This window comes from Vipera berus (assembly GCF_964194415.1).
Source record: "Vipera berus genome assembly, chromosome: 5".
NCBI lineage: Eukaryota > Metazoa > Chordata > Lepidosauria > Squamata > Viperidae > Vipera > Vipera berus.
Genome location: NC_138207.1, coordinates 26725539 through 26739168, shown reverse-complemented (window position 1 = coordinate 26739168; position 13630 = coordinate 26725539). Strand labels below are relative to the sequence as shown.

At 39.7% G+C, this 13630-nt stretch overlaps 1 protein-coding gene across 1 annotated transcript in view; it reads right to left on the bottom strand.

Annotated features, from left to right (window-relative positions):
* MINDY4B (MINDY family member 4B) overlaps positions 1-6860 on the bottom strand; it is a gene marked incomplete at both ends in the record, with an annotated part of 30170 nt that extends 23310 nt beyond the window's left edge. Inside the window, 2 exons of the mRNA XM_081329936.1 lie at positions 6462-6489; positions 6748-6860. Of these exons, the coding sequence (XP_081186062.1) occupies positions 6462-6489; positions 6748-6860 (141 nt within the window). The remainder of the gene's footprint in view (positions 1-6461; positions 6490-6747) is intronic.
* Between the last annotated feature and the right edge of the window lie 6770 nt (positions 6861-13630).

Sequence of the window (13630 nt, the reverse complement as noted above, 5' to 3'; positions counted from 1 at the left end):
GCGGTTCCACAGGTCTGGCATGCCCACAGAGAACGCCCTCCCCCTGGGGGCTACCAGTCGACATTCTCTGATTGGAGGCACCCTGAGGAGGCCCTCTCTGTGGGAGTGCACTGGACGGAGGGAAGTTGACGCCGGCCACAGGTGCTGCCGTAGGTAATCCGGACCCATGCCATGTAGGGTTTTGTAGGTCATTACCAGCACCTTGAATCTCACCCGGAGGGCAACTGGCAGCCAATGCAGCTCGCGGAGCAAAGGTGTAACATGGGAGTATCAGGAAACTCCCAACACAACTCGCGCGGCTGCATTCTGCACCAGTTGAAGCCTCCAAGTGGTCTTCAAGGGCAGCCCCATGTAGAGAGCATTACAGTAGTCCAAATGAGAGGTCACGAGCGCATGAGTGACTGTACGCAAGGCATCCCGGTTCAGATAGGGCCGTAACTGGCGCACCAGGCGAACCTGGGCAAAGGCCCCCCTAGTCACAGCTCCTATATGATCTTCTAAAGAGAGCTGTGAATCTAGGAGGACCCCCAAGTTGCACACCCTATCTACGGGGGGCAATAACTCACCCCCCATAGCAAGAGATGGAGTAATCTGAATTTCCCCGGATGCCGGCATGAACAGCCACTCAGTCTTGTCAGGGTTGAGCTGAAGCCTGTTCTCCTCATCCAGACCCGGACCGCCTCCAGGCAACGGGACATCACGTCGAGGGCATCACTGGGGTGGTTTGGGGTTGAAATGAAAAGCTGGGTATCAACAGCATACTGATGATACCCAACTCCAAAACCACGAATGATCTCACCCAGAGGCTTCATATAGATGTTGAACAGGAGAGGCGAGAGGACCGATCCCTGGGGAACTCCACAAATGAGAGGCCTCAAGGTCGACCTCTGCCCCCCTGCCAACACCGACTGCGAACGTCCCAGAAGGTAGGAGGAGAACCACTGAAAAACTGTGCCTCCCACTCCCAACCTTCTGAGATGCCGCAGCAGGATACCATGGTCGATGGTATCGAAAGCTGCTGAGAGGTCTAACAGGACTAGGACAGAGGAACAACCCCTGTCCAGAGCCCGCCAGAGATCATTCACCAGCGCGACCAATGCCGTCTCCGTGCTGTACCTGGGCCTGAAACCCGATTGGTACTGGTCCAGATAATCAGCTTCCTCCAAGAACAAAGGGAGCTGATGCGCCACCACGCTCTCAACAACCTTCGCAAGAAAGCGAAGGTTGGAGACCGGACGAAAGTTGTTTAATACTGCTGGGTCCAAGGCAGGCTTCTTGAGGAGGGGTCTCACCACCGCCTCCTTCAAGGTGGCGGGAAAACTACCCTCACTCAAAGAAGCAGTTATCACTGCCTGGAGCCAGCCTTGTGTCCCATCCCGGGCCACATAAACCAGCCAGGAGGGACACGGGTCCAATAAACACGTGGTGGAGCTCAGCTTCCCTATGATCCTGTCCACGTCTTCAGGAGTCACAGGGTCGAACTCCTCCCAGATAACATCGACAAGACTGCCCGTGTCCTCATCGTCAGACTCTGCCCAGTCGGAGTCCAAACCAGTCCGAATCCGAGCGATTTTGTCCGACAGATATCGGCTAAACTCCTCGGCACGACCCTGCAAGGGCTCCTCCAACACCTCCTGATTAAGGAGGGAGCGAGTTACCCTAAACAGGGCGGTCGGGCGATTATCTGTGGACGCGATGAGTGTAGCAAAGTGGTTAGACCTTGCCACCCTCATCACCGCAAGATAAGATCTCGTGAACGACCTTAGTCTCAACCGGTCGGATTCAGATCAGCTGGACCTCCAACAGCTCTCTAGGCCCCGTCTCTGACGCTTCATCTCCCGGAGCTCCATAGAGAACCATGGAGCCCATTGGGATCTGCACCGGGTCAAGGGCTGCATGGGTACAACTCGGTCGAGTGCCACTGTGGCTGCCTTTTCCCAGGCTTCCACTAGGGCATCGGCCGAGCTGTGGGCAAAGGAGGCAGGTGGGGACCCAAGCGCTGCCTGGAACCACTCAGGGTCCATTAAGCGCCTAGGGCGGAACCATCTCGTTGGTTCAACAGCCCCACGACGGGGGGTGGCAAAATGGAAGACCAGCCGCAGGAGATGATGATCGGTCCATGACAGGGGTATAACAATTTCAATTTTATACCAGCAAAATGGCATCATCTGTATTCAAAGTACACATGTGTTCCTGTCTCCATGAACACAACTGTAACATTATCACATATTAGACTTGTTTGTTTAATGTTATTATAGGTTAACGAATTATAATTTATTTATAGAGTCCCAATACATTTATCTATAAATACATTAAACAAACATGCTAACATAACACATTATTTCCTGCTCAAAACCATTTGCTAGGCATTCTGTTTTACTCTAAAAAATATTACCCTACTGCATTCATCAACCAATGTTTAATTCATGCAAAAATTTCCATAATTCAAGCCTATTCAGTTCTTCATATGCTTCTCTAAATTGACAAATATACAATATTCATATATTTCTCACTGAACTGCTGAAGAGTTAAATCTGGTCTATGACCTCCTTTTAGGTGTAAATCTGCACTGTTTGCCCAACTATTGGTATTGTTACTACTTATACTTATTAAGTCAGAAATCTGTAAAATTCCTGCCCAAGAATATTTAATAAATTAACCCATGTGTAGTTTTTCTATTGCCCCATATTATCTCCCCCCCTTTCTTTTTTTTAATTTTTACAAAGGAACAATAATGGCATTCTTCCAACAAAAAGGGATGGATCCTGACATTGTAGGCTGAGAGAGCATGACTGGCTGAAAGTCACCCAGCTGGCTTTCATGCCTGAGGTAGAAGTAGAACTCATAGTCTGCCTTAACCACTAGACCAAACTGGGTCTCTAATCCACTGTAATTCACTGTACATCTACATTATTTTATTATTTTATCAATCATTTTTTTCATATTTCCAGTTAGCACAACTCATAGAATCAAACAGCCATAGAATTGGAAAGAATCTTCAGGGTCATCTAGTCCAACCCATGCTTTATTTCCAGGGAAGGAAAAATCATCGCTTCATGTGGAACCTCCTGTTCTACTGCCTGGGAGTTTATACCACCAGGAAATTTCTCTATGCACCTTCTGGTAATTGAAAATCTTTCTTTCAATTGTCTCTCTTGTAGACTGAATGAACCCAGATACTTTAACCATTCATGTACACTTGGTTTACAAACCCCTCATCTTCATGGTACCCTTGTTTTGAACTCATCTAATTCATCACTATCCTTTTTGATGCCCAGAACTGGACACATTATTCCAAATAGGGTCTGACTGGTTCAAAGTAGAGTGAATAGTTACTGTGATCAGGACCAATGTTTTTGTTAATTAACCCCAGATAAGCATTTGCCTTTTGGCAGCTGCATTACACTGCAAGCTAAAGTTTAGCTTGTGGTTGATAAGGACACTGGATACTTTTCACATGTGCTATTGCCAACATGAGTCTCATGCATTCTATAGAATCACCCTGTGATAAGATGGAAGGTCAAAACATTTAATAAATAAATAAACAAATTTTGCAACATTTATTATTAACATATTTCTGCTTTCAATTTTTCCTTCCAAAATGAAGAATTTTACAGTTTTCCTTGAATTCCGTGCTGTTCATTTCAACCCACAATTCAAATATCTAGATTTTTAAAAAATCTCTTCCTGTTAAAGTATTACCCAGCTGCAGCAATTTTGTACCATCTGCAGAGCTGATAAGGAACTCCTTAATGGCCTCATTTCAGTCACTGATGAAGATACCGAATAGCTTAGAATCCATTACACATTCTATGGCACTCCATTTGATATCTCCCTCCTAGCTGAAATGGAACTATTAACAAGGATGCTTGGGTACAATATCTTAGACAATTATCACTCCATCAACAGTAGTATCATCTAGCTATGCTTTACTATTGTATTAAGGAGCATATCATGAGCAACTTAGATGAAAGTTTGGCTGAGGTCCAGGTACAATACGCATATGGTTTTCTGATCTACTAAAGTAGTAATGCTACTGAAGGTAAATCCAGCATGACTGATTTGCAACTGAACCTTTACTAGCTCCTACATATACGACTACATCCAAATATGCTGATGGGGTCTTTTCTCACCTTTTCTTTTTTCCTATTTTTTCCATCTTGGGTTTGTACAAGCTCTCTGGAAGTTCTCAAACATATGAGAGTTAAAATGATTCCAAGATCATCTTCACTATTTCCTTCATTTAAGTTAGCTAAATTGTTTCTTGCTCTCTATCCTAAGCTGTACATCTATCCTAAGCTGCTATTTTCTCCTTCATCCAGTGCAGAATGAAAATAAAGCTAGTGCTCTATTTCTCTTCAGAGAGAATACAGGCACAAAATAGAAGTTAAGGAATTCTATGTTCTTATCATTACCTATTACTAATTCATACTTTCTCCTCACAATGGAACTATAGTCTCTGGCTGTCCATTTGTTTCTAACGTAGTCAGAGAACACTCTGTTGTTTTCAATATCTCTTGAAGCCTCAGCTCATTCTGAAATTTGGCATTTCCAACAAAATTCCTACATATTATGGACACTACCTAGTATATATTTGGTTATAAGCCTATCCTTCCATTTCCTGTAGAAGGAGGGGTTTATTTCTCTTCAGCATTTGAGAGAACTGTGTATGTATCTCATTATCACTATTGTATACCACTTTGAAAGAAGTGCATCAGATGCAGAAAAGCTTCATCTACATTTTTTGCTTGCCCAGAGCGGTCTTTAATAATGGCATTACTTTTCTTTTTCTCTTCTTTTATTCTCACCAAAATCTGTCTGTCTGTCTGTCTGTCTGTCTGTCTGTCTGTCTGTCTGTCTGTCTGTCTGTCTGTCTGTCTCTCTCTCTCTCTCTCTCTCTCTCTAGCACAAGCATCTTTTTCTGTTGAGCCTGTTCCTTCCAAAGGCATTTGTCAATCACGGGCATCCTGCTGCTACATTTCAGTCAAGCCTATCACAACATACTGGTCTTCCTGACTACACACACTTCTGTGAACTCTATAATGGAATTCTTTTCACATTTTTTTCAAGCAGCTTTCATATCCTCTTTCTTTACATCCAATTCATCTGTTTTCTATTACATCTTCATACAAGACTCATACTTTCTCCTTTGGCAAACATTTTGTTTCCCTTTCTCCCATATCATTTTCTCAAGATGCTTTCCTGACAATACCAAAATTCTGACCCACATTCAAAACCTGTAATCAACCTTTCTATTTGTTTACAAAAATAGATCTACACTTAAACCAAGATTTCAAAACATCAGACAAGAAAGTAGATATTTAACATTCATCAAGTTCTGATTTTTTTCTCTCCCATCCACTTCTGTTGCCTAACAGAATAATTTCTTCCTTATCACATTTATTCAGAATGCTGCACTTTTCCCCCCAAAATATACCCAACTCTTCCTCTTTTTTTGCCAACAACAGGACTGAAATATAAACCATCCCAGTTATGATTTCCCACTTTCATGCATATACATAACCTAGATGACCAAGTCATACTTTTTGAAGTACATTTTAGTTTCTTCATTCATAATTAAAATCACGTTCACTTTCAGGTTGACTTTAGTGATGACAGCTACTTTTTTGCTGTATTATTTTTTAAAAATAGTTTTTATTAAAAGATTTTATAACATAATAAGAATTACATTAAAAAATAAAGTAAATGTGAAAAAGAAAAGAGAGGAAAAGATGAGACAAAGAAAAAAGGGATAGAGAAAAATAATAAAAGATCAGAAAACATGAATATGTATATGATATGTTTGTGTGTGTGTGCTTGCATGTGTGCACGCATGTACCTGTGGCTTCTAATCTTCTTATTGGCAGTTATGCATACAATTCTAATCAAAACCCTCTCAGTGAAATTCCCTTTCTTTTTATGCAAAATGTCCATATGTGACTTTTTACTGTATTGTTGATTACAGACTGGGCATTGATTACTTTTTAACTATCATTCTTAGACCACAAATATTACAGATAGGGGCTCTGTCTTATTTGTAAAAATAGAACCATAAATATGTTGATTCAGTGCTGGGGAAGGGCAGAATTGTGTAATTATCCTAACCACATCTATATTTTTAGAAAAACAAATGTCTACTTTACTTTAAGGATACTTTAGAAATTGATATAGAAAAACTGAATTACATTTTTCTCTCTTAAAATGCACTAGTGATAATACATAAGATATCTAAACTTACAAAAATTAAAAAACAGCCCTGTGTGAAAACATTTTTGAGTGCCCATTTGAATAATTTCTTTGATTTATTGCACAAGTCAAAACTCTCATCATCTCCTTTATATTCACAAGCTATTTTTATGAGTAGTTGTTGATGGCTAGATTAATCTACTGATACATTCAATTTTATGTAAGATCAAAGATCAACCTGATCAAAATACTGGAAAGGCATGGCGGACACTTACCTGAAAGGTTCTGTGACTGATCTCCAATCTATGAAGGAAAACACAGTTGAAAATAACCATCTAGCAAATAAATAGCTTATGCATGCATAACCATAAAGATTACCATTCTATATCAAACCACTTCACCTCTTAGTACAGTCATAGAAGTACATAGGGAACGCTCCAGTACTACACACGTTTACAAAAAAATCTTCATAAATGATGTGGGTCTTATTTCATAAAAACCTGACCTTAAAGCAATCTAATTTTTAGTACTCATAAAATTATAAAGAAAAAAAAACCTTACCCACGAATGTTGAAAATCTTTCTCCACTTGTCTAGATCTGCTATTTTGCCGGATATCTCTTCTAGCTCCATTTGGACTGAGCTGCACACATCACTAGATGCTTCCTTGTCCATCTGTTTGCTGCACAAAACTATGTATTTTCACCATTAGCGATAAGCTTCCCAGGACATAACAATACTGTATCCTCTTTTATATAATTACCTATCAGAAATGGTTTGAACCTAGGTTTATACCAAAGAACCTTGCCCCCTTTTCTGTCTCATTACACTTACTGTAAACTTAATACGAATGCATTGCAATTAATCTTTCATTAGAGTTGTACATAGCCCTGTGTTTTCTGCCCGTTGTATATATAGCATAAATGTTTAATGTAAGACACAGATTTATATAAAAACAGGCTGCAATTACATACGCATTTCAGGGAAATTGGATCCAGTGAAGAAGATTGACAGATTACTTTCATACCACTGGGCAGGTGGCAGCATATGTGAGGATTAATGCTTTATTCAGTTTGCTGGTAGCAGAATGAAACCAAAATTGTGCCTTATAACATGAATAGCCAATAGTGAAAAATGTATTTCACAAAGTTCTCTTTATAAGACAATGTCACATTTGAGAAGTGAGAAATTTAACCTGAAGATAATGTTGTCTTTAATGAATATCCCTTATTGGCAGGGATACAGTACATGATATATCCAGTTCTACATGACATATATGTTAATATTACACATAAGGTTAAACTGTGAACAATGCTATATTTCCCACTTCCAAATATTAGCATTCTTTTTCCCTTTTTTAGATTAGTTTTAGTTATCTGGCATCTCTGTCAAATCTTTGTTGATGTTTCAAGAAAACTTATTTAAATGCTTGATTACATTAGGTCATCATCTGTAAGATTACGATGATGGCGGTGTTGGTATTGGTGATAGAAATAGGCTATTGTACATTTTAAACTAGAACAGACATGTATCATGACATCTGAGTTCTTAGATTTATCTAGTAGATGAGTCATCTAGAAAACAAGTTACTGGTGACTAATATGAAGCTGATGCTTAATTATGAAATTGTGAATATATTACATATTTAGTTCTTTATTTTAAAAAGACAATAAAGCAGCAGGTGCATCAGATCTTTTATCTAATCAAGTTTTTTTGTCTAAACATTTTCTGTATTTTCACTGAGTAAAATATACCCTCGAACAATATGATATGCCTGGACCTGATACCACCATTATTTAATCATTTGCCTGGTGATCCAGTACCAGATGAAGTAACCTAACCCAAAAATGTGGGTGCAGATTCCTGCCCAACACAGGGCAGCATTCAACTCCCCAACCTCTGTTTCATTGTCACTTTTTCAACCTTGTCAGACAGAATTTTGCCAAATACCTCCCCAGGCACACTTACTCTTATTACCTTTCCCTTTGTATGGGGAAACAATAATGGTATTACTTTCAAGCTTCAGGCACAAATGCAATCTTTATTCACATGAAACAAGCCACTTCACAAGGAAACCAAGGAAACCACAAGAATTTTTAACAGGTAGGATATTGGTTATTTAGAACTCTTTGGGGATGCTATTTCAGAGGTCAGGTGCCTACTTCCTGGGCCCCATCAGGTGACATTGTTTGACTAATGGGATTTAGAGTATGTCCACTCTGTCCAATTGTATAGCATGGGCAGGACATAGGATATCTTGGAAATGTGTGCATTTGTCTCTTAAGTTTGGGTTGTCTACAAGCCGTTCGTTTGTTTTCTGGCATGTGTTTTGGCACAGAAAAGAATAAAGTAAAAATCAATATCTGCAGAGGAATGGGATGTCAGAATGACACCAACAGCTTTAGGGCTGCCTCTTTGGAACATGTGTCATGGCCTGAAAGGGTGAAACTTACACTGCAATGCTACAATGCCATTTTCATGAATGTAATGTAATGAAAGTAATGAGTTTCTATGGAAAGGACAGGACAGGACAAGATTATTATGGTGAGCAGTAAAATAAACTTCATGAGAAAAGCCTATAATTTCAGAATAAGTAAAATGATAATGGCCTTCACTGAACATCTAGATGAAGCATCACTGGAGTTGTTTTAAAGCACGTTACAAACTCAAGTCTGAGCTGCAATTGGAGAGCAAATAATTCTTGATCTGTTTTGCTGTTGCTGTCTTTAGGGAAAAAAATCTGGGAGTACTTGGAATGTCCAACTTGGGAGAGAAGAAATTGCTCTTACTATCCTAGTTTCTTTCTTTGCTTAATAAACTTAATGCAAATTTCCTTCATAAATTGGATGAAAAGAGAGGAAAATATAGAGCTGCCCAGACTACTCTTGCTCTCACTATTGTGCATGATATCTACAATTGCTTCCCATTAACTCTCTTTCTATATATATCTTACACCCTTCCATGTTGGGCTGTCTCTGCATATAGTGGGAAGCAGAAACAGCATACACTGAATGGCACAACCAAGTAGCTGGCCTTGTGTACAGGAACATCTGTACAGAATATGGACAGGGCTGTCCTAAGTCTTGATGGGAGATTCCATTGAAGAAGAAAATAAGAGGGCTAAGGTCCTGTGGCATTTCCAGATCCAGTTCCAGACAGACGAGGTATTGTCAATCAATGAGACATTGTGGTAGCAGGTAAAGACCCAAAGATAGCACTGGTGATATATGTAGCAACAACAGGAAGATAGGAGTATGAGAAACTGGAGAAGTGCCAGGGCCTGACGGAGGAACAGGAGAGGATGTAAAAGTAAAGTAGTTTTAGTGGTGGTAGGAACACTCAGACTGTGAATCCTAAGTGGGAGAAGCTCCAGGAGTGACAAAATCAGAGCTGTCTGTCCAGAAGAGTGCGTATACTCGCTTCTTACCCTTACACTGTATCTTTCTCAATTTCAGGTCCTCTATCAGGTTCTGTGCAAGGGTAAGAAGGGAGTATACACACATAAGGGTAAGAAGGAACACTCCCACCCATCCACCCACCCACACCTGTATACATAGACATATGTACATATAATATAAATCTGGATAGGGTATGGTTAGAAGGCTGCCTTCAGTGTGGGAGAGTGGGGTTCAATCTAACCTACCTTACTTGTAGAGTCCTTGGGCAGAACCCCCTATGCTTCATCAGCCTATCTCAAAATAGGAGAGTCACATAATCAGATGTCACCCTGATTAACAAGGTTTGCATCTGATGTCTAGGAACCAGGACAGTCTGATGGTAAATGAGCTATTGGACCAAGCTATTCATGGACAAGACAACCAAAATGGTTGGAATGCTACTATAATAGTAGACCTAATGAGAGGGGATATATGAAATGTATGAGGCAACTATGGAGGAGAGAAAACCTGCATCCACATTCTGAGAAATAGCTACTGTAGTTACCCAATGCTTCAACTTAGTGAAGAGGAAGATACTCTCATTACGTGAGATAGACCTACTACACATTACATCCCATATTCAAGAAGAACAACTGGATGTACAGCCAACCCCTGAAGTTGGAACATCACTAGCACCCTCTCCATTACAAAGCACAACAGCTGATATGAGGCATAAGATCATAGATAAGCTAGCTACAATCAACCCACAAGACCAGTTACCAAGAGTCAATAGAGAAGTATCATCAGATGCCCTCACAACAATCCCTACTGCCACAATAAATTAAACCAATAAACTGGTATACACTACAGCTGCTGTCATTCTGGATAAGCTTAGCCACACAATAAAGAAGAACAGCAGTACAAACCTCTCCAGAAAATGAGGCTGGAGGCTAAGATCAAGGCAACTCAGAGAGAGGTTAGTAACTGGTGGAATTATAGAAAGGTATGAAGATAAGACTTGGCTACTGGAAAAATACATGGGCCTGACTCTGTTTTAAGCCCTCAAGACTGCTAAACAAAGGCTCACAGCAGTGGCTACAAGGCTAGGAGAAACATTAGAGAAACAGAAGTCAAGATGTCTTGTTCTCCATAGAACCATCCAAGGTATATTCCCAACTGTAGGGCAATAATATAGTAACAGCAGTGTCACCAACAGCAGTTAGCCTAAGCACACAATCATTCCTTTAAATTAAATGGACTATAATATAAATATTGGTTTTATACTCACACTCCCTTTCCTGCTTCCTGTTAGAGAGATTTCTATTTGCTGTTTACTGTGGCATTGCAACCAATTACGCAAACCTTCTTCATTTTTAGCTTCTCTTTCTTCTTTCTCAACTACTCCATTGATTTTACTTTTCCTACTTGCCAATTGATGTCCAAGGAAGGGACCAAAATTTTCTATCTCCATTCTGCTAAAAGCTACATCTGCATTTTCATCATAATTTGCCACCAGTCTTTAATGTTCACTCGGGTGCTGTCCGGCCATTTGTGGAGTTGTCACCCTCCCCTTCGTTTCTGTGGAAATGTCAACACTTTCCTCACCTTTCAGATTTATATTGAGGAATATAGCAATAGGTAAATAATATTGTTTACTATTACTGTTCAGTTACATTTCCCAGTTACTTCCTCTTTGCAGAACATGCTTAAGGAGTGCAGAAATAAACTTCATTTCAGTTGTAAAATGGAAAAAAGGTTTGACAACATAATCTGATAAAATCATCTCTAGTTAGACGGCAAGCTCAACATTCTAGCAGTCTCAAAGTAACAACTTAGTTCACTGCTTCCCAGGAAATGCTTGCTTGCAAGCAAGCCTTGATTTTTCAAATTCCATGACAAGATGCAGTATCAATTGTTTGAACTACTGTAGGAAAACTAATAACTCAGCTAACTTCCTAGAGATTGTTGCCACTCACAGATAAACCAATGGTTATTTCAGGGTATATGATTTGAAGGTGGCTGCAGTCACCTCCAGTCCTACTACTATATAACTACATGTGATATTTTTAGCTATTTTTTGTGGCACCTGGCAAAAACTCTTTGAAAGAAACACTTCTAGCCTCTTGCTAAAGCACCATAGTTTATCTTGGCCTGCAGTAGAAAAAAGAGGAAAAGAAAATGGATTTCAAAAAAAGGAGAGAATGATACTCCCACTATTTCTTAGTCTAGTTCCTGTTTCAGCCCTACACCTTTTTAACATGTGATGTCAGTATAAAGAAATTTATCCTCTGGGAAATCAGTCCTCAGTGGAAAATGAGCATCCCTCAGCACTAATACAAGAGCTGTTTTATTTTTATTTATTTTATTTATTTTTATTTTTATTCCATTTATATCCCGCCCTTCTCCGAAGACTCAGGGCAGCTTACAAGCTTAGCAGTAGCCTTCATTCTATGTATATGCCTGCTTATTAGGGCTTTCACACACCCCCCAAGCGGCATTATTACAAAGTCAGCTTAATTGCCCCCAACAATCTGGGTCCTCATTTTACCTACCTCGGAAGGATGGAAGGCTGAGTCAACCTTGAGCCTGGTGGGATGCGAACCTGCACTAATTGCAGGCAGCTGGTGTTACTTAAGGAGGCATTAGCCCACTGCTCCACCAAGGCTCTTTTAAGGCTCTGCTATCAGTATAGTGCTTCTGATTTGGTAATAAGCCTAATGAGATGGGACAATAATGGGGGACAAGATTCTCTGAAATACAACTTCATCACAGTATTGATTTTTTTCTGTCCTGTTTAGCCACAGGAAGTTGGCAGAACTAGAATGATTAGAGTAGAGATAGGAGCTTTTAATTCCCTCACTGTAAAGTCCTATGTCTACTAAATTTGGCAGAATCATGAACTGTCTACCTCATTCTGATACAATAACTTCATTTCCATGATTTTGTGGCAATAGCTCAGGAAAGAGGGAACAATACAGCCAGTTTGGACTAGTGGCTAAGACACCAAAATAGATATCAGGAAATTGTGCATTTGAGGCCTATTTTACGCATGAAAGGTAACTTTGGTTCGATCATCCTCTCTCAGCCCAACCCACCTGACAAAGTTGTTGTGGGAAAATAAGAGGATGAAGGACTATTAGACATGTTCGCCTGCCCCTGCTGTGCTGGTATTTCCTGTGTGTGCTTAACAGCATACACTACATCGCCTCTTTGAATTGTTTAGAAAAATAATAAACTTGGGATAAAAAAAAAATATATATAAAAGTTTTGTAACTAGATGGGAAAGGTTCGGGACCCTGGACAGTACCCTTGGATTTAGAGATTCTTGAATGATGTTTATTAAGAGTTATGACAGGTGATCCTGCAGGAATCCTAAGGAACCATAAAGAAAGACAAATAAGCCCAATACAACTCTGAAGCAATAGGTAGATTTTTATATTTTGGGCAGAATAATCCTTCTCAGAACCACAGAATTGAATCTGCTTCTTTAAAAAGCCAGCACTTATTTTTTTCTGCAGCTGTCAAGGGACCTTCCAAACCTCAAAATGTTTCCATTCTGAATTCCATTTATTTTGATTAATAACTTCCTAGGATTCTCAGCTTGAGATTCCCTTAGATTTCCTAGCATTTTTAGTCTGAATCCACAACAAAGCTCAGGTTTTCTTTCACCTGAAAAGTCCTCAAAATGTTGGGACAGAAGCATTAGTGAGCAGCTGAAAGAAGGTCACCTTGACATAATACTATTTCCATGTTGCCAGGCTGAGGAGACAGAACATTTTTATTAGTCTACTTTTTATAAAGAGTCACTCTTTTGGCATTCATATGAGTAAAGAGCAAGCTAATATTTTTTTTGGTCTCCGTTTATTTGCAAGGCTGTAATAAACCAAGAAATCTTGAGGAATATCTATGAGAATTTCATCAGCTTTGTAATACTATTTGTAATATTTGTAATAATATTGTACTATTGATTTACTCTGATAAAATGTGAGTTTATATCTTTGGCCAAAATGCACCATTTTTTCTTTACCAAACCACATTGGTTATGTTGTATTTGTATGATGAGTTTAT